The sequence below is a fragment of the Hypanus sabinus genome, chromosome 6, assembly GCF_030144855.1.
Source record: "Hypanus sabinus isolate sHypSab1 chromosome 6, sHypSab1.hap1, whole genome shotgun sequence".
NCBI classification, from domain to species: Eukaryota; Metazoa; Chordata; class Chondrichthyes; order Myliobatiformes; family Dasyatidae; genus Hypanus; species Hypanus sabinus.
This window is the reverse complement of record NC_082711.1, coordinates 135,845,729-135,866,818: the sequence shown is the minus strand read 5'-3', so window position 1 is coordinate 135,866,818 and position 21,090 is coordinate 135,845,729. Positions and strand designations below refer to the sequence as shown.

The 21,090-nt window shown below is 45.4% G+C and overlaps 1 protein-coding gene across 1 annotated transcript in view; it reads left to right on the top strand.

Annotated features, from left to right (window-relative positions):
- LOC132395862 (GAS2-like protein 2A) overlaps window positions 1-7,499 on the top strand; it is a 40,420-nt gene extending 32,921 nt beyond the window's left edge. The window contains exon 6 of the mRNA XM_059972981.1: window positions 2,999-7,499. Within this exon, the coding sequence (XP_059828964.1) occupies window positions 2,999-4,748 (1,750 nt within the window). The 3' untranslated portion in view covers window positions 4,749-7,499. The remainder of the gene's footprint in view (window positions 1-2,998) is intronic.
- The last annotated feature ends 13,591 nt before the right edge of the window (window positions 7,500-21,090 follow it).

Below are 21,090 nucleotides of genomic sequence, written 5' to 3'. Positions count from 1 at the left end.
AGCATAGCTGCTGGTAGAGCTTTTGTCTCACAATTCCAGTGACCAAGGTTTGTGTGCAGTCAGCATGTTGAGTGGCAAGAGCCCTCAGAGCTGATACATGAGGCAATCTTGATGTTAACCCTGAAGAGAAAGTAATGCCATTATTGCTCAAGTGATCCTCATCAGCATGTGATATACCAACAAGTTTCTTAATCCTAACGTTGGTGAAGCTAGCTAGATAGTAATATCCTCACTGCTCATTCTTGAAGTCCATAAGACCATAAGGCAAAGGAGCAAAATTAGGCCATTCAGCCCATCAAGTCTGTTCTGCCATTCTGTCACGGTGATCCCGGATCCCACTCAACCCCATACACCTGACTCCTTGCCATATCCTTTGATGCTCTGACTGATCAGGAAATGATCAACTTCTGCCTTAAATATACCTATGAAGCCTTATTTCAATTGACCTCGTCTTCTCTTCTGTTGCAGTTCCTCAAGTACTCAATCCCCCCCACTCTTTAAATCCTGCCAGTAGTCCAGTCTCCACAACTTTCAGGGGTAGAAAATTCCAAAAATCTCACACCCTCAATGAGGGAGAACTCCTAACCGCCTTGGATTTAAATGGCTGCCCCCTTGTTCAAGACTCTCCCATTGCACCTCTAGCCTGTCATGTCACCTTAACACTTTCTGCATTTCAATGAGGTTACCTCGCCATATTATTAAATTCTAATGATTTAAAGATAAAACTCGTTTAGCTGATTTTACAATCCTCATATCCAGGAATTAACGTAATAAGTTTGGACTGCCTCCAGTACTAGTGTATTAATTTTGAGACACAGCTTTGCAGACTTTCAGTGCTTCCGGCGTGGACTGGAGACGACTTCTTGATAATATCTCCGAACTGTCAAATTTTGATTTCAATGTTTGCTGTAAGCTCCGCAGCAATGGGTATAGTTTCTGTGCACCATTTAATTAAATACTTTAATTATTTCACATATCACTTTCTAGGGAACATAGCCTTGTTTTGTGCAGCCAGTTTTATTTTTAGAATCATTGCTAGTCTAATGAAACTGCATTTCACTTGCTTTAAGGCTGATATTGTCCGTCCCCACTGACCAATAACGTAGTCCAGTTGGTGTTTGACCAGACCTTTACATAACCACACTGTAACTTGTGATCTCAGTCCATTCATTTAAGAGCTAACATCCCATTCGCCTCTCACAATCCTGTTTTTTTTTGCATGTCTGACAGTGAACCTGTTCAATATCAAGTGCCCTTGGAAATGATAAGTGGGATAATCTTGACGTTAACTCTGAAGAGAAAGATTTTGTCTTTAATGCTCAGGGGGATGTCAGCGTACCAGGCGTGGGTGACACTGCCTTGTGGTATATCTGTAGCTCTCTTTATACCAAGAGAGAAAATTAAACCAGAATGGAAAATCCATACTGTTCATCATGTTAGAATGTTGAAACTAATTGAACCCCGTTGATTGTGACTACTGGTGAATATTTATCGGTGACAGCTAAAATGTAACCTTAAGTTCTGAAAGCGTGAGGGTGTTTAACAGTGCGGCCTGTTTTACCAGTTCTCTGAGGGCTCTGTAGGAATACAGTCAACAGTCAGGAACAGCAGTTGTTTGGGATTATTTTGCCGCAAGCTGATGATTCCCCTGTGGAGCTGTTGAATTGATTTGTGCCACCGCCCATTGCAATCTGTAGGGAAGATGGCCTGCCACCGGAGATGAGATAAAGCACTGACCATGGCCTTGCCCGGGGCCGTGCTCTGAAACTGCTGATCTCCAGTGTACTGGCATCGACTTCCTTTCAACCTCCCATTTCCCCGGCTCACAAAGCTGTTGTGTTGGTTCCAGCGTGCAGTAAGCAGAAGAGCCCTGTGTAAATGTTTTCACATCAGAGGGGCCTGTGTGCTCCTCCCGCAGACATTGGAATGTCAGACTCAACAAGCACATTAAGATGATTGTCAGTGAAGTCAGTGTCTGGGTTGCAAGAGCTCATGCAGTTTCTTGCTCTGCCAGTGGGCACTGTTTCAAAAACCCATCAAGGTATGGAAGGGATTGAAAATGCAGGCCCCACACTTAACAGCCTAACTCTTTCATTACGTAAGAATGCTAATTATCTGTCACCAATATTATTCACCAGGAACATTTTAAAGATGAACTTCATTCTCTGCTTTCTGGGGGGGCTGGAATTGATTGTGTGGATAGTCGGATGCTTTTCCCCGGGGCTGAAGTGGCTAGCATGAGAGGGCACAATTTTAAGGTGCTTGAAAGTAGGTACAGAGGAGATGTCAGGGGGAAGTTTTTTACGCAGAGTGTGATGAAATTGTGGAATGGGCTGCCGGTTACAGTGGTAGAGGTGGATACAATAGGGTCTTTTAAGAGACTCTTAGATAGGTACGTGGAGCTTAGAAAAATAGAGACCTATGTCGTAGCATAATTCGAGGCACTTTCTAGAGTATGTTACATGGTTAGCACAACATTGTGGGCTGAAGGGCCTGTAATGTGCAGTAGAATTCTATGATTCTATAAACCATTCCTATCCATGTACCTGTACAACTATACAACCTGTGATTGTAGCCACCACTACCACTTCCTCTAGCAGGTCACTCCATATAGCCCCCAACCTCTGAGGGGAAAAATTGCATCTCAGATCGACTGTAAATCTTTCTCCTCTCACCTTTCAGATATGCCCCCTTTCTTATACTCTCCTACCCTAGAAAAAGACTCAGCCAATCACTTGAGGACACCTGAAAGATGCATTAAACTCCTCATTTACATATGTAAGAGGGCCCATCATTTAGGTGTCCAACAAAAATGCCTTGAATGGTCCATACTAGGCACATGATGTTATACAGTAAAAATATCCCTTTGCTCCACCTTCTGATCCATTGTATTCTTGCTTTCTCTGTGCCTGAATGGCATTTCAAATGATGGCTAGTAAAGAGTGGTGCATGATCTGTTTCACTTCCTACTGATGGATGTTTCTGATTTATTACTTAGGCAGAGAGATCAGTCCTCGACTCCATCTTGCCAGATTTCAACCAGCATCAACAGCAGTAAAGCCAATTCCAGCCTCACTGCTGCAGCAAGAACAGGAAGAGAGAAGACCAGGGCTTTGCCAGTGGCCGCAAAGCCCTATTCTACAGCCCAGGAGAGTAAGGGCAGTGCCTTATCGGTTGTGGACAAATCCAAAGTGCCAAGTCATTCTTTTTTTCCTCAACAGTCAGAGAACAGGATGAGCTGTTCTTGGGTCAACACCCAGAGTGTTCCTTCCAAAATTGACCAAAGCAACTCAGATATGAACAAGCAAAGCAGCAGGACTTTGACACAAGCTCACAAAGCTGCTTCAGAAATGAGCTCTGTAATCGCCAAAGGAATGGCGAGAAGTCACTCACCCGCACCTGGTCAACAGTGTAAGCTGCAAGTACCTCAAAGTGTTGAGCAGAACACTTTGCCTCTTTCCCCCTCTGCCATGGACCAGGGTGGTTGCTGGCAAAATTCCAGCTCCACCAGAAGACCATCAGTTAATGGATCAAAGAACCCAAATCTGCAAAGAAGTTCAATTCGATCAAGAACGCCAGACCCTTATAGCTTAAATAACAACAACAATAAAGACATCAACACCAGCAGGAGCAAAGCATGCTTACTCACACTGCTGCCTTTTCATCCAGTGCAGGAGTCAGAATTGTATAGATGCTTTGAAGATGAAATTGTGTCCAATATGAAAGCTCTGGGGTTGTGTTCACTTGGGGAAAGTCTGGAGGAGGGTGAGCCCAATGAAGGTTCTCCACCAGGAAAAATGGCCAGCTTCCCAGAGCAGAAGGAAACTCAAAGACTTAATGTGGATCCTGCAGAGTACTCGATTTCCCCTTTGCAAGCTGGAGCCAACCATATCAACAATGGCAATCAGTGCTCCAGTTGTGGCAATGAAGCTTCCTCACCCTCGGCAAAACTTATCCAGAACGACAGTGGTTTTGGTGATATTCTTACCGAGCTCGTGAGCGGAGCACCTAGCCTCAGTCATGTGGACATTGAGAACTGGATAGTGAAGACCTCCTTGCCACGTGATTCCAGTGCTGGACTACAGCCAACTGGTTTGGATGACTTGGAAATGAGCAAGCCATTCTCTGACAGAGCTGCAGACCAAAGTTCAAATAAGGTTGTTTCAACATGTGACCAAAAGAGAAATTCTTTTAAGGGTGCTACAAGGAGAGATATGCCAGTGTCTCAAAATGCAATGACTACTCTTGAGCTGAATTCATTGTCCACCAATGAAGGATCTGACACCAACTCATCGTTTGATTGGCCAGTCCCATCCTACAGTCTTCAGAAGACCAGGGTTCAGCAGGGGAGACAAAAGAGGTCCTTAAAAAAGCCAGAGAGAGTTCCTTCCATCTACAAGCTGAAACTTCGGCCCAAAATACGTCCCAGGAGGGACAACAGGCCAGAGAAAAAACCATCCAGAATCCCAACACCATTATCCTACAGACAGGAAGATAAAGCATTAAAAAGCACCACAAAATCTGGAAGTTCACATAGAGCTTTCAAGGCTAGCAGCAGAGTTGTGGGATCTCAGGTTCAGGGCAAACAGAAATCCTCTTTGAAATTGACACAGCCAGAAGATTTTGGCTCGGGAGAGGACAACTGGCTTCCTCGGCATATGAACTCTAGGCAAGGCAGAATTTTGGAGAAACAATCCATTACAGGGGACACTGGGCAGGGAAATGAAGATGAGGGGTCTTGGGTTTAAAACCTTAAAGCCACACACACCTAATCTCCATCCATTGATATTTTTATGTGGGGTTATTGCTTTGTTTAAAACCAGTGTTTCCAAATCTATCAGTTGATCAACTGCACAATTGAAAAGCAATGCAAAGCAATTATCATTTTGCAAGCTAAAGCTTTTTCTAATAAAATTAAATGTGGTGATAACAGCACAGAGTAAAAATACATGTAAATACATTCTGGACATTTGCATGTCAAACATCCCCTCTGAATGTTAATTTAACCTGATGGGTATGGGGAGAAAGCTGAAATCTCAACTAAAATGAAGTATTTGAAGGGCAACGACTGACAGATTTTTTTTACACTGATCAACATATTTATTCATTGCTATTTTGTAAACTGAGTATTTTAGAAAGTCTAGAGTAATGTCTACAAATGCTGATTTAAAAATTTGTTTACAAATCATTTCACAAAAAAATTATAATAAGCATGATGACACTGCTGGGATTATTGAAGAAATTGGGCTTAAGCACTGTGTTTACAGGATATTTCCTTTCTTTTGGTTTGGTTGAACATTAAATCCTAAACAGAGACACAGGAAACTGCAGATGCTGGAAATCTGGAGCAACACACAAAGTAGGATCTCAGTGGGTCAGGCAGCATCTTTATAGACAGTCCATATTTCAGGCCGTGGCCCCTTTCAACTCAAAATATTGACTGTCTTTTTCCCTCCACAGATGCTGCCTGACCTGCTGAGAACCTCCAGCATTTTGTGTTTTGCAATAAATCCAACATCATCTAGTGCTAGACCTGCTATTGGACACCTCAGTCTCCAGTCTTGCTCTAAATTGTGATTAAGTATAGTTTAGGGAAAATGGCAGGTTAGAATATGTGAATAGAGAGCAGGAAACATTTCTTCACACAGAAAGGTGAGCAGAAATTAAGAACACACCAGCCAGCATTGTGCTGAAGCTGGGGTTTGCCTACTGAATCTCTGAGATGAACTAATGTTCAATGAATGTATGAACGATTTCAGATGCAAGGTGTGTCTGTGGTGTGGCAGGTTAGATCTGTCAGGCCTGAGTTAAACGAGGCTGGCTGCTTGACAAGCTGCTGACCTTTCATCCAAAGCAGGGAGTTTTAGAGAGAAACATCATCATTCTGCTGAAAGGTAACAAGGTCTGGACTTCTGGCTATGATCTTTGGAGGGAATATCCTCCTTTCCTATGCAAGAAGGTTAGCATCAGGTTGGTCTATTTTATATCCAGTGAATATAAAATTGGAAAGCAGTTTAGGTAAGAGTTCTGACACAGTTTTGGGGGGAAAATAATTAATTTCTTGACATGTATAACTTGGAAATAGATGAGTAACTATCCACTATTTTGAAGGAAAGGAATCCTGATGCGGTTACAGACTGAGAAGCTAAATTACAAATAGCGTGTCTGATGGAAGCTCATAAGTTTATCTTAACTCTTGTACAAGATGTTGGTAAGACCACATATTGTGTATTTGGTTACCCTGCTATAAGAATTTGTCATTAAGCTGGAAAGAGCAGAAAGATATTATTGCCTGGATTCAAGGGCCTGAGTTACAGGACAAGGTTGGTCAGGCTAGGATTTTATTCTTTGAAGTATAGAAGACCTTATAGAGGTGTATAAAATCATTGGGTGGGGGGGGGGAGGAGTTCGAGAAAGGATGAATGCATGCATTGCTTTCACAGGGAATTTGCAATATAAAACTAAAAAGCATAGGTCTTAAGTGAGTAGAGGAAAGTTTTAAGTGGACCTGAAGGGCAACTTCTTCAGACAGAGCCTTTACACGTATGAATAAGCTGCCAGTGGGGCAAGTACATACAACATTTAAATGATCTTCGCACAGGTACATGGATAGGAAATGTTCAGGGCTTATAGGCCAATGCAGACACATGGGATAAGTTTAGAGGGGTGTTAGAGTCTTGGCATGGCAGAGTTGGGGGTGAAGGGCCTGTTCCTGTGCCCTATTACACTTTGACTTGGTGTCTATCTTTGACACAGAGCAGCATAGACCAGGAATTTCAGAGATAAACCAGTGTTTAATGCAGGGATTCCCAAACTGGGGTCCACAGACTCCTTGGTTAATGGTAGGGGTCCATGGCATGGAACCCCTGGTTTCATGTGTTGTTTCCTTATTAGTGATGATGTTGTCATCACTTGTAAATGGAAGTCACTAAACTGCAGATACTGCAAACCTGAAATAAAAACACACAATGCTGGAAATGCTCAGTAGGTCAGGCAGCATCCGTTGGAAGAGAAAAGGGGGGAATACGGATGTCTTCTGAGTGTTTCTAGAATTTCTGCTTTATTATTATAGACCAGCATCTGTTCCACTGAAAGTGTGTTTGCTGAGGACTCCTGAGATCTGCACTCATTTTTCCCCTTAACACACCATCATTTGCAGGAAGTATTCATGCCAATTGGTTGTAAACAGGTTACGCTGTGCATCACCATTGCTCAGAATAAGTATTCATTGTAATTATGGCCAGTTGCCATTCTGTTCCGTTGACTTCTGTTGAGAACAGTGCACTGACCCCTCTTGGGTACGTTCAATTATGTGGAGTTGAAAATTTAATAAGAAACAATTCTCTTGCCGTGTCTACCAGAATTTTTATTTTCCAGCCTATATTTTTTGTGAAACATAAACAAATAACCATTTTGTAATAAAGGAATTTTCATTTAAAATGTGATTTAATCACTGACACTGTTTGAAACTTTGGTGTTTCAAGCAGTTGTAAATCAAGGCAACTGGACTTGCTGTGTTGTCTGGAAGACGTTCTGCCACTCATCTGAGAGGCTTCTTCAGTTCTGCTCCATGGTGGGTAGTTTTCCGGCTTGTAAACTCTGTGAGTTGTTTAAAGGTATAGCAATCACATAAGGGCCATTAAGAGTCATAGAGGTAATGAGAGGGTCACTAGTCTTATCTTTGCATGAATGGAGATGTGAACTGTTGTGGAGATGTTAGGACTGCATTGTAAGTGGCTGATAGGTGGTGTCATTCCCTATCCCTGAACAGACGGGATGGGGTTTGACATCACTATCAGCTACTTACAATGCAGCCCTAATATCTCTACCCCGACATCTCCACAGCCGTTCAGACCTCCATTCATGCACAGATATGACTAATGACCCTCTCATTACCTCGATGACTCTTAACCACCCTCATGGGATTGCTAAACTATACCTTTAAACAACTCACAGAGTTTACAAGCCGGAAAACTACCCACCATGGAGCAGAACTGAAGAAGCCTCTCAGATGAGTGGCAGAACGTCTTCCAGACAACACAGCAAGTCCAGTTGCCTTGATTTACTACTGCTTGATAAATAATGACCTAGATGACTGAGAACCTTGACAAATATAAACCTTGGTGTTATATCCACAGTGAAGGCTGCTTCCTTCCAGTTTCATGATGTGGACCGAGTGTGCCCTTGCCTCATCTGAGCTTCAAATGTGCTCATTGATGTCTTCGTTACCTCTAGCCCTGGAATGGCACAGTGGTGCAGGTGGTTCGATTGCTACCTTGTATCTCCAGTGACCCAGATTTGATCCTGACCTTGGGTACTGACTATGTGGAGTTTGCATGTTCCATCTGTGACCATGTGGGTTTCCCCCTCATCAGCTCCAGTTTCCTCCCACATCTCAAAAACATTGGTAGATTAATTAACCATGGCAGATTTATCCCAATGTGTAGGTGAGTGTAAATTCTAGGGTTGCTAATAAATGGGATCAGTGTAAGAATTAATGTAAAAATGGTGCTTGATGGATGGTTTGGATCTAGTGGGGAGAAGGACTTGCTTCCTTACTGTACGACTCTCTGCTTGACTATTCCTGGTCAGCCTACAATATGATCTTGTCCATTAGTCTGGGCAGTCTAACTTTGTTTGCATCCTAGTTCTTGGGCAATGACTCTGCTCTCATCTCAAGGCCAGCAAACTACAATCCATCAGGGCAAACTATTGGAATAACAAGTCTGCATTTTTAAGGGATACTCTTGGTTAAGCAGTTTGGAATTGAATCCCATTGAAATTGAGCAGTTTCCCATCAGCCTGGTTGTAAATGCAATGGAGTCACTGTTGCAGTAGGAACTCTAACAGATCTACACAGAAGGGAAATACATGGTGATTAGTTAATATCTATGTATAATTACTAACTTGTGTTTGATAGGGGCAGTGTGGTAGTGTAGTGGTTACACTACAGGGACCAGGGTTCAATTTCCATTACTGTCTGTCAGGAGTTCGTTTGTTTTCCCCATGACCATGTGGGTTTCCTCCGTGTGCTCTGGTTTCCTCCCACAGTCCAAAGATGTACCGGTTGGTAGGTAAGTTGGTCATTGTAAATTGTCCCATGATTAGGCTTGGATTAAATCAGGGAGTTGCTGGGGTGATGCTGCTCCATACTGTATCTCAATAAATAAATAAAATAAATTACTCTAGTAACAGATTATAAATTGGTTTATTATTGTCATGTGTACTGAGGTACAGTGTTTTACATGCCATCCATACCGACCACATAGTCACTTAAGAGTATCGGGGCAGTACAAGGGAAAAGCAATAATAGAATGCAGAATAGACTGTTATAGTTACAAAATTCAGTGCAGACAAAAAATAAGGTGCAAGGCCATAACAAAGTAGATTGTGAGGTCAAGAATCTTATTGTACTCTGGGACCGACAATAATTCTATAATAGTGGGATAGAAGCTGTCCTTCAGCTTGGTGGTGCATGCTTTCAGACTCTCATATCATCTGTCTGATCGGAGGGAGAAGGGTAAATGTCCCGGGTGAGTGGGCTCTTTGACTGTGCTGGCTGCTTTACCAAGGCTTCAGGAAGCATAAACAGTTTGTATGATGTGCTAAGTTACGTCCACAGGTTTCTAGCTGCCTTACCAAGCCATGATGCATCTGGACAGGATAACAGTTAAATTCCTCAGAGCACGTTGTTCAGCATCAACAACTCAAAAGCTGAGATGGAGCAATGAGAGTGGCTGTGTAAAGGTGTGTCACTGTGCACTGTGGTGGTCTTTAGGTATCGACAATCATTCCATTAATTTTTGATAGCTTTTTTTAAGATTAGCTTTATTTGTCACATCTACATTAAAGCCTACAGTGAAATGTGTCATTTGTGTTAACGACCTACACAGTCCAAATATGTGCTCGGGATAGCCCACACGGGTCACCATCCTAGTAACAACGCTAACATAGCACGTCCAAAACCTATTAATCTTAACCAGTACATCATTGGAATGTGAGAGGGAACCAGAGCACTCTGAGGAAACCTGTGCATTCATGGAGAGAAGGTACGAACTCCTTATAGACCGTGTCAGGAATTGACAATTGCCAATCGTTGGTACTGTAATGGCATTACACTAACCACTACACTACCGTGCTGCTGATTGTGCTTGACATCTCTTGGTGTTCTTCTTCAACAAGGAGTTGGAACTGTGATATGGAAAAGTGAGGTATGTGGACCAGTAGACAATAGTAACTGTAACTATTGCTCGCTACGGTAGTTTTGCCGATTTCCAGGCCTCTGTTGTAGCAGTGTGAGGTTTTCTCAGATCAGAGTCTTCCCTTTGACCTGACCCCTTGCAGATAAACTTCTTTAAGCCTCAATCACACAGAGACAGACTAAAGGCAATGTAAGTATCTCTAACATCGACAGAAAGCTCAAGCAAATGGCAAGGAGAGGCATTTCTTTGATCACATCATGCTGAGTACATATCTTGAGATTCCTGTCAATTAAATGCCTACTAGATGTAGTCATTTGCCTTTGAAATGGTTGATAGTGATTCCTCGACCTGGAGTTGTTTTAAGGGAACTGTTGTTCTCTGCACTGTTTGCACTAGTTAGCTGTTGTCAGTATCTACAGTGCTTGCCCCACAGAAGGTTTGGTATTAGTTTGTTTTATGACGCTCTCAGAGTTACTTCATGTGGCTGGACTTACTTCCCACAAAGTCCTGAAATTCACTCAAATCTGAGATCAGCGATGGTCAAGCAGCAAGGCATATGATGTGGCATGTTTGAGAGTTGGAGACTTGGAGATCTCTGACTACGATCAGTAGCTAGAGCAGCTGATTGTGTTATGTCAGGTGTGTAGACTTTAATAATATAATTTCTTGGCAAGGTTCCTGATCCGTAAGATATAGGAGCACAATTAGGCCATTTGGCCCATCGAGTCTGCTCCACCATTTAATTATGGCTGATCCATTTTCCCTCTCGGCCCCAATCTCCTGCCTTCTCCTCATATCCCTTCATGTCCTGACTAATCAAAAATCCATCAACCCCTTTCTTAAATATATGTGAAGGTGTGGCCCCTGTAGCTGCCTGGGACAATGAATTCCACAGATTCACCACTCTCTGGCTAAAGAAATTCTTCCTTATCTATGTTCTAAAAGGATGCACTCTATTCTGAAGCGGTGTCCTCTGGTCCTAGACTTTCTCACACAGGAAACATCTTCTCCACATCCACTCTATCAAGGCCTCTCAATATTCAACAGATTTCAATTTGGTCACTCCACATTCTTCTGAATTCCAGACAATGCAGGCCCAGAACCATCAAACGCTCTTCGTATGACAAGCCGTTCAATCCTGGAATCATTTTTGTGAAACTCCTTCAATTTCAGCATTTGCTTTCTAAGATAAAAGGCCCAAAACTGCTCACGATATTCCAAAGTGAGGCCTCACCATTGCTTTATAAAGTGTGGATAATCTGTTTATGTATGCTGCAAAGACCTTGTGAGCATTGGTGCGCATGATGGGACTACCTTTGGTACCTTTCATTAACTACAAATCTTTGGGAGTGATTAGTTATTTTGGCACAGAATCCATGGGAAGGTATGAGAATGGATATCACACTTCTGTTGCTTTGTTTACACTGGCAGCTAATGAGTTCCCTGTCCTTCAACAGTCACTGGCCAGGGACAGCGGTCAGCTCTGTGCAGACTTGTTTCATGTTTCAATGCAAACAATGCCTCTGGTTGTGGGTGAGGTGTTCCACAGACAAGTGTAGGGGTTGGAGTCAGTCAGAAACCGCTAACCAATGAACATTGACAACTGAATCCCAAAGCCTGGTGAGGTCTTCAACATTTACTCTCAGTCCATGGAGTATGGTCTTCAAGAAATTTTGCTTCGGTCTAATTGGCTTTCACAGTTTGTTCAGAGGAAGGTTCTCCACTTCTGCACATCTCCCTCTAGATGGTTGCTGCAGGAAGACCTCACCTACAGGCTGAGCACTCCTGAAGATGAGGTTGTCCATGTGATAATGAAGTGCCCAATAACCTCTGGGGACACACTGCCAAGGAAATAGATGAGGTATTGCAGAGACAGTGATTCACACCTCAAAATCATAGATAAAGTCTTCCACTGGGCTCCTGGTGATCTCAGGCAATGTGTATCCACAGAAACATGTTTCCCCATGACTGAGAAATGTGTTTTCCAAAGAAATAAGTCCTGACCTAATCAATGCCACCTCTGTATGTCCTCTGGGCCAAATGTCATGTGTCCACCAACATGTTTTGGGACCATACATGTTGGGTTATATTTCCTGAGTAGCATCATTTGTAGATAATTGTGCTCTCACAAAAGCACTGCTATTTTAATTGTCTGGCACTCAGGAAAACAGCACTTCACCATTCAATCCTGCTCCACAATTGTCAGCTCCAAAGGGTCAGGAAGCAGGAAGCTACTCAAATCTCTCTGAACGTTTGTGATATGAATTTGAGCCATTACTTTGCTGAAAATGTTATTCATTAAAATAAATGATGGCATAGTGCCATTTAAAAATTAATCAATTCAGCAAACATTGCTTGTTCTTTCTATACAATTGGTTGCACTGGTATAAATCACTGGAGAATGTTTTTCTGAAAGAACTGATTATTTATGTAAAAAGTGTATGGCTTCACACTTACCTGGAATTATGATTACTGTATCGGGCTTTGCTAACCAGTTCTTGCACCTAATATCGTCTAAAATGTTATGGCCAGCCGTAGTTCATTTTTCTCAGGGGATAAACTGAAATGCAGAGATGTTACATTAATCTTGCTTGGAAATCACAAGAGATGATGCCAGGTAAAGGGGTGTGGCTTACTCAAGTGTCAAAGATTGGTAACAATAGTGAGTGTGGCTTGGTCTGCCCTGAAATGTGTGGTGGACTTGTGTCACTGATGCACAGGTCCTTGCTGTATCTGTTGGATTTCAGACTTGGTGATGAGTTGCTACATCACAGCTCCAGATAGCTGGAATCCACACAAAATGCTGGTGGAACGCAGCAGGCCAGGCAGCATCTATAGGAAGAAGCACTGTCAATGTTTCGGGCTGAGACCATTTCTGACCTCTGGTGCATTGTGTGGGAACTTTGTACAATACGTTCTCTTTCTGATTGCATGTGTTTCCCCAGCTGACTCTGGTTTCATCCCAGATCCCAAAGACATTGTAGCTGGTAGCTTAAGTGAGCACTGCAATTTGTCCAGAGCAGTGTGTAGGTTTGTGGAGAATTTAGAGGGATCGAAGAGGTAGAGAAAATTAATTGAGGAATGGGATTGCTTGGAGAATCAGCCTAAACTTGATGGGCTGAAATGGGCAATGAGGAAAAGTAGTTTGGTGTGGGATAATTGTCCCTGGTGGCTGTAAACTTTTTCCTGTTCTCGTGAGGACAACAGGAACTAACGAGTCAGTAGGAACTCTGGGACAAAGGTTCTAGCATGGTTCAGCAAGCAACCAGAAGACTTCATGTATCACAATATACATTAACACTTTAGCTGAGGGAATTAAATGCTCAAATTAGAGGATGTCACAAATTTGGGTGGGAGTGTGAACAGAGAGGTTCTGGTGTGATTTGGGCAGGACAAGTCAGTGGGCAAATGCAAGGCAGATTTAGCGTAATATAGTTGAGCTATATTAGCTAAAACAGGAAGGCAGATTATTACTGAAAGGGAAGGTACTTTAAGGCTTAATTGTTCTTGTAAAGCAGTCACTGAAAATATGCATGCATATGGTTAAGAAACCAAAAGGTATGTGGACCTTTATTGTTACATAGTGCTAACCTGTCTTGATCTAATGATTCATTAAACTGCTTGAAACATTGAAACCAAGAATGGGGAACCATTTTCCTGTTGCTCACTAATGTGGCTACCTCCACCACACCTTCATTGAATTGTCAGTGGATAGGGAGATTAATGTGCTGAGGGGCTCTTGTAACATGGTCTGGTATTGTAATGGTTATCACAATGGTTTACAGTATCAGTGACTCCGGTTCAATTCCCGCTGCTGACGGTAAGGAGTCTGTAATTTCTGATCATGACCATGTGGGTTTTCTCCAGGCGCTCCAGTGTCCTCCCACAGTCCAATGATGTCCTGGTTGGTAGGTTAATTGGTTGTTGTAAATTGTCCCGTGAATAGGCTAGGGTTAAATCGGGGGCACAGCTCAAAGGGCCAGAAGGGTCTGCCCTGTGCTGGATCTCAATAAAAAAAAAGCACACCACCCCTCCAAACCCCAGGATACTCTTAAGTCTAGACTAATCACAGCCTTTTTTTCCTCCCTCTGTTCTGCTGTCAAAACCAGAATCACTCGTGCTAGTTAAGTATCTACATACAATAATTGAGAGGCTTCTTCTCCTAACCCAGTTCTTCCTGTCCAGTATTGGAAGAACCCTTCACTGTGGTTTTCCCTCACTGAGCCAAGCTTCAGCACGCACTCTCGCAGCCTGGAAGGTGCCAGTGGGCAGCATTCCTCCACGGACATCTTGATGAGCTGGCAGACCAAAGGGCGTCTTTCACCATGTTGATGACCTTTCAGCAGCACTTGCTCAACTTTCTGAGTGTCCCTGGGACATCAGGGAGTCTCTGTCACGCATCTTCTCAGGATGAACCCAGACATTGGCCCTTGCGTGGTTCTCCATATCCCCTTGGCAAGCCCACAGTCTCATTCCCACTACAGTTACCTCGCAGGAGGAGCGTGGCTGAACTGATATTCTGGGCATGCAAGAAGGATCTGGCTGGGTGAGCACAATATTGGTGCCTGTTGGTGAGATCTGGCAATGAGGTGTTCTGCCAAATGGTCTGGACAGTCTGCTCAGAGAACCATCCTACTGTATCCATTGAGTCCTTCTCCTGCAGGATGTTCCGTGATGAGCACTTCCTGATGTACCTGAGGTCAAAGGTAGAACTTTTCCACAAGTAGTGCAGCAATGTCCAGCTGGCTGGTACATTGCAGAACAGTGGTGCCTGACCCATCCTTTGCAACACTGGGGACAGACTGAAGATATGACACGCAGTCACATCATACTTGGTGCTCTGGTTCTCAGGGCTGGGAAATGGTCAACAAAAATTCTTCTTCATCCCTATTTGCCTGTAGGGTCCCTTCCACTTTGTCCTCTCTGGTTTTGTGGTTCCTTTGCCTGCTTTGTCAGTTTCCCAAATTTGCTTCATCCTCCTGTTAAAGTACACTCTGGACTTGGGATGTATAGCAAAATATCAACTTCAGCAACCAACTTTAGACCTGAGTATGGACTGTAGGTTAAATTGGAAATGCAGCTCTGGACAATGGGTTCCTAGAGCTGTGAACAGCTCAATTGAAAAACCACACAATATTGATTAATGTTCATTTTAGGTGTCTGGAGTGTGGGTGCAAAGGAGGAGGTGTGAAAGTTGTGTGTAATTCAAAGGAAGCATTGTTCTTACATTGTAAATATAGAATTGCCCATTGATCTTTAGCACATAAAATGTCATGTAATGTTGGGTGAAGCAGGCCTCTCCTCCAAAAGGGTCTCAATATGATGCTGGCTAAGTCTCCTTCTGTTGAATGAAAGACTACTTCATATCTACCAACTATGTCTCTCTGGTGACTTTATGCACACTACAACACTCTGACTAGGAGAGGTTGCTGGCATCTGTCTTCTGCCCTGCCCTTTTCTTCCCATTCTCTTTATACTCTTGGATGGTGTCTTCTTAGACCTCTTCCTTTTCACTACACACCTTTCTTCTTCTTGTCCATCTGCACTAGCCTCCTCCTCTGATTCCTCTTCATGTTGTGGAGGGACCTGGAGAGTGAGTTCTCAGGCCTCTCCTCGGTCCCAGTCTTTGTTTCAGCCTTGGCTTTGGCCACTGCACTGAAAGTGGGGGTGCCAGCATTTCTCTGGGCATTGTCAGTTCCAGCTCCCCCTCTTATTCGCCAAGTGTAGATGCCAACACTTTTTGTGAAAGCCTTGCAGAGGCAGCCCTCCTCTCCACACAGGTTGCAGAAGTATTTTTCCCAGTAGTTTGTGGTCTGATGGCCTTTGTCCTTGCAGTTCTTGCTCATGACTAGGCTTGTTGGAATTATGGCACAGCCTGGGTTGATTGGCATTCACTCTGTAACCATGTTTCCCTTTGATGGCAAACACATAAGGAGGGTAGATGGCAGCACAAATCACATCTACCCTCAGTTTGACATTTCTCTTATATCTTTCATTCCTTTTCAAGGTGGTTGTGGTTCTGTCGGAGTCCGTGACCTATAGTTTAAACTGCAAGTGGTGGGTTTTCAGACCAACTGTGCAGTCCAGGACTTTGCTATCTCCATGAATGGCCTGGAAGACGTGCGCTTGGACTGGGTATTTGGAAGCTGGGGAGCGGCCCAGTGGATGACCCGGCTCTTTGCTGATTTCACTGACTGACACAGCGTGAGAGACAAACGCCAAGACTGAAACACCGAGACCGCGGGCGTTGCATTGGCTAATTGCTGCTGCTGTCAGAGGAAGGCCCCTGTACTCGTGATCTCTTGCCTCTCTCCCATCCCCCATCTCCCCCATCCCCCCACCCCCTCGAGCGGGGGACTTGGAGAGTGACATGGAAGATTGTAACATTGGAACAGTGAGTTGGTCTCATTTAGTAGGAGTGACCTCCCTCTCTTTTGATGGAGAGAGGGAGCCTGTCGGAAGTACCAGTTATGGACTGTAGTTTTGATGCACCCTGAATCAAGTTCTCCTGGGGGAAGGGGGGTCTTCTGCTGTTGCTTCCATGGTGAGGGGGTGGGGGTTGTCAGTGCTTCTGCTGGCACGTGGGGGGGGGGGGTGCTGTTTCTTACATAAAGAGAGGGGGAAAGGGTCTTTGGGGCTTCAATGTTTCTCACATTCATTCCATGGAGTTTCTTGTTTCATGGCTATCCGTGAAGAGTACGAATTTCAGGTTGTACACTGTGCATATTCTCTTGTATAAAACAAACCTTTGAATCTGGCATTTACTTGTCCAAATCCCAAAGATATCCTTGACCTCCCTTTGTATTAACACGTCAGGAGGGTGATGACATCATAAGTTGAGCATGTGCACTGTGATCACATGCTCCTTCTGAAGGTGGAAACAATAGCTGTCGTTTCAGTAGTGACAGAAGAGCCTTGTTTCCCTTTCCCAAAAATCCTGCAGGAACCTTTGCAATCCTACTGTGTACTTGAAAGTGATATCAAAGAAACCATCACTGGGTGAAGTCTTGGATGCAGAAGATGTCCTTCACCTCAAACCAGCAACACTGGACCAGCAGGACCACCCAATGAAGAAATGAAGGCGATTTCCCTACCCCCCCCCCCCCCCCCACACTCACTGCCATCTTGTGAGTGTTTTGGAACCCTGGTCCTCCTCCTGGTGAAGTGCTCCTATCCACATCTATCCTGGCTAAGCTTGAAAGTTGATTACTAGAAAGGGATTTGCTTAGTCTTTCACCTAGCATGAGGATCCAGCCTTACAGTACGTCGGCCTTATTGGCATTATTTGCTTGCGAGGAAGCTGCCTTGTCTCCCGTTCCCAATGTCGGTGTCTACAGAGAGCCACTGTGCAGAGATGACATAATCATAGCCAAAGGGCTGAGTCAGCATTGAGTCACACTGAAAAAGGCCCTTGCCCACCATGTTAGAGGCTTCACCACCCCCCAAACTAATTGATTGGGAAGCCCTGAAAGAATATATTTTGGTGATTGGGCTTCTGAAGAGAAAAACAAGGCACAGAAAATTCTGGATCTCCTGTCTACCTACTTCACACCTCTCAGCCCACTGACAGTGAGTAACATCCTGACACTTACCTCAGAATCTCAATGTATAAATCACTTTCTCAAAGCTTTTGCCAAAACCATAAATACTTTCCTCTGGTTACTGAGCCCCTGCCCGTGGTTCATTGCTTCCTACCTGCACAATCACATAGGTGTCTCTAGCCTACCTCTTAGTGCAGGTTACTATCAAAACGAATCAAAGGGGAATTGGCTCATGAATAATAAGTACAGGGACCAATAAGATTGCTTCCTGTGAGCCACTGTAGATCAGATGGGCCAAATGGCTGCCTTCTTGTAAAACAAGCTATGGAAAAATAACCACGTTAGCACCACGGGTCAATTTTTCCAAAACATTTTCTGCTCCGTCCCAGGTTCCCCAGGCTCCTGCAAACCTCATTTTCCCATCTGTGTACAGATTTAGCAAATCCAGAGGTACTCAAGGCTTTGACAACTTAATAAAATATGATGCCTGTTGTGGACACCATGCTCCAGTTGAGGGCCAATCAGCAGCTCTTTAATAGGAATATTCTTCAGTTCCTCATTATTTATGTTTTGTCCCTCCTGTTGCTTGCCCTATTTAAAACAAAAGAGATTTTTCCAATTTAAAATAACTATAAATCTGAATAATTTAAAAATAATTGGCTTTAAATGATCTTCTAAGAACTGGTGATCTACAACTTAAAGTTCTTCATGCAGACCTCCCCGCTGCTTGGGATACAAAGCCAGGCTGAAACTTGAAGCTGGGCTCAGTGTATATCTTGAACCAGGTGCATCATGGACTGAAACAGAGCTAAAGGGGCTGATTTCCACACAGGTAAATTCTTGGGTGCCTGTTCATGGCCTGGGATGTATTGCAAAGCAAGTGAATGACTTTGTTCAGTAGGGAATTTCTGACACAAGGCTATGGAGATGATTATTGTCCTTTTAATAAGAGGCAGTGCAGAGGGAGATGGGATCAGTGCAATTTCCCATGTCTCAAAAGCACCATTGAGGACGAGAGTTAAGCAGAAAGAGACCTTTCGGGTTGCAATGTCTATGCTGAACGCAATGCCAAAACACAGCGCCGCCAGGCTGTCGGGACGACGGGACGGGGCTGGCCGGTGGCAACGTCACAGAGTAGGGTCCTCTCACCCGGGCCCACGGGGAGGTCCTGGAGCTGCAAACCGGAGACTGCGGTTCTGTAACTCGGAATCTCCTCATCCACCTGCTGCGCCTCTGCCAGTGCCTCAAAGTCTACCCCTTGGGAAAGGGCACGAACGGTAGGGCGAGGGAGCGCATCCGCCACGACATTGTACTTACCCGAGACGTGCCGGACATCCGTCGTGTATTCAGAGATGTAGGACAGGTGGCGTTGCTGGCGGGATGACCAGGGGTCGGACGCTTTCGTAAACGCAAAGGTAAGCGGTTTGTGGTCCGTGAACGCGGTGAAGGGCCGACCTTCTAGGAAGTACCTGAAATGCCGGATTGCCAGGTAGAGCGCCAACAGTTCCCGGTCGAAAGCACTGTACTTAAGCTTGGGTGGTCGCAGGTGTTTGCTGAAAAACGCCAGGGGTTGCCAGCGACCTGTGATGAGTTGCTCCAGCACCCCACCGACTGCCGTGTTAGATGCGTCCACTGTGAGGGCGGTAGGGGCGTCCATTCTGGGATGTACTAGCATCGTGGCGTTCGCTAAAGCTTCCTTCGTTTGAACGAAAGCGGCGGTGGACTCCTCGTCCCAGGCGGACCACATCTACCGTCTTTAGTAATCCTGTGGACGCGGTGGGATGGGACCTGGACTTCGCGTTCATCTATTTGGATGACATCCTCATAGCCAGCAGCAGTCGTCAGGAGCATCTGTCCCACCTCCGTCAACTCTGCGCCCGACTGAGTGAGTACGGTCTTACAATCAACCCCGCCAAATGCCAGTTCGGACTCGATACCATTGACTTCCTGGGCCACAGGATTACTAAAGACGGGGCAACCTCTCTGCCCGCTAAGGTAGATGCGGTCCGCCTCTTTCCCCGACCCACCACGATCAAAGGCCTTCAGGAATTCGTAGGTATGGTCAATTTCTACCACCGCTTCCTCCCTTCAGCTGCCCGGATCATGCGCCCCCTGTTCGCCCTGATGTCGGGTCCGAGCAAGAACATTACCTGGGACGAGGAGTCCGCCGCCGCTTTCGTTCAAACGAAGGAAGCTTTGGCGGACGCCGCAATGCTAGTACATCCCAGAATGGACACCCCTACCGCCCTCACAGTGGACGCATCAAACACGGCAGTCGGTGGGGTGCTGGAGCAACTCATCGCAGGTCGCTGGCAACCCCTGGCGTTTTTCAGCAAACACCTGTGACCACCCGAGCTTAAGTACAGTGCTTTCGACCAGGAACTGTTGGCGCTCTACCTGGCAATCCGGCATTTCAGGTACTTCCTAGAAGGTCGGCCCTTCACCGCGTTCACGGACCACAAACCGCTTACCTTTGCGTTTACGAAAGCGTCCGACCCCTGGTCGTCCCGCCAGCAACGCCACCTGTCCTACATCTCTGAATACACGACGGATGTCCGGCACGTCTCGGGTAAGTACAATGTCGTGGCGGATGCGCTCCCTCGCCCTACCGTTCGTGCCCTTTCCCAAGGGGTAGACTTTGAGGCACTGGCAGAGGCGCAGCAGGCGGATGAGGAGATTCCGAGTTACAGAACCGCAGTCTCCGGTTTGCAGCTCCAGGACCTCCCCGTGGGCCCAGGTGAGAGGACCCTACTCTGTGACGTCGCCACCGGCCAGCCCCGTCCCGTCGTCCCGACAGCCTGGCGGCGCCGTGTTTTCGACTCCATTCATAACTTGGCGCATCCCTCCATCCGGACAACTGTCCGGATGGTTTCCAGCAGGTTCGTTTGGCACGGACTCCGCAAACAGGTCAGTGAATGGGCCAAAACGTACATGCACTGCCAGACGGCCAAGGTTCAGCGGCACACCAAAGCCCCACCGCAGCAGTTCCATCCCGCCCACTGGCGTTTTGACCACATTCATGTGGATATCGTGGGCCCCCTGCCAGTGTCGCGCGGAGCGCGGCACCTCCTGACTATCGTGGACCGGTTCACAAGATGGCCAGAGGCGGTCCCGCTCACCGACACCACCTCCAAATCTTGCGCCCGAGCCCTGATCGCCACCTGGATATCTCGCTTTGGTGTACCAGCCCACATTACCTCCGACAGAGGCGCACAGTTCACCTCCAGCCTGTGGTCAGCTATGGCCAGCCTTTTGGGGACTCAGCTGCACCACACCACTGCCTACCACCCACAGTCGAACGGGCTAGTGGAGCGTTTCCACCGTCACCTGAAGTCGGCCCTCATGGC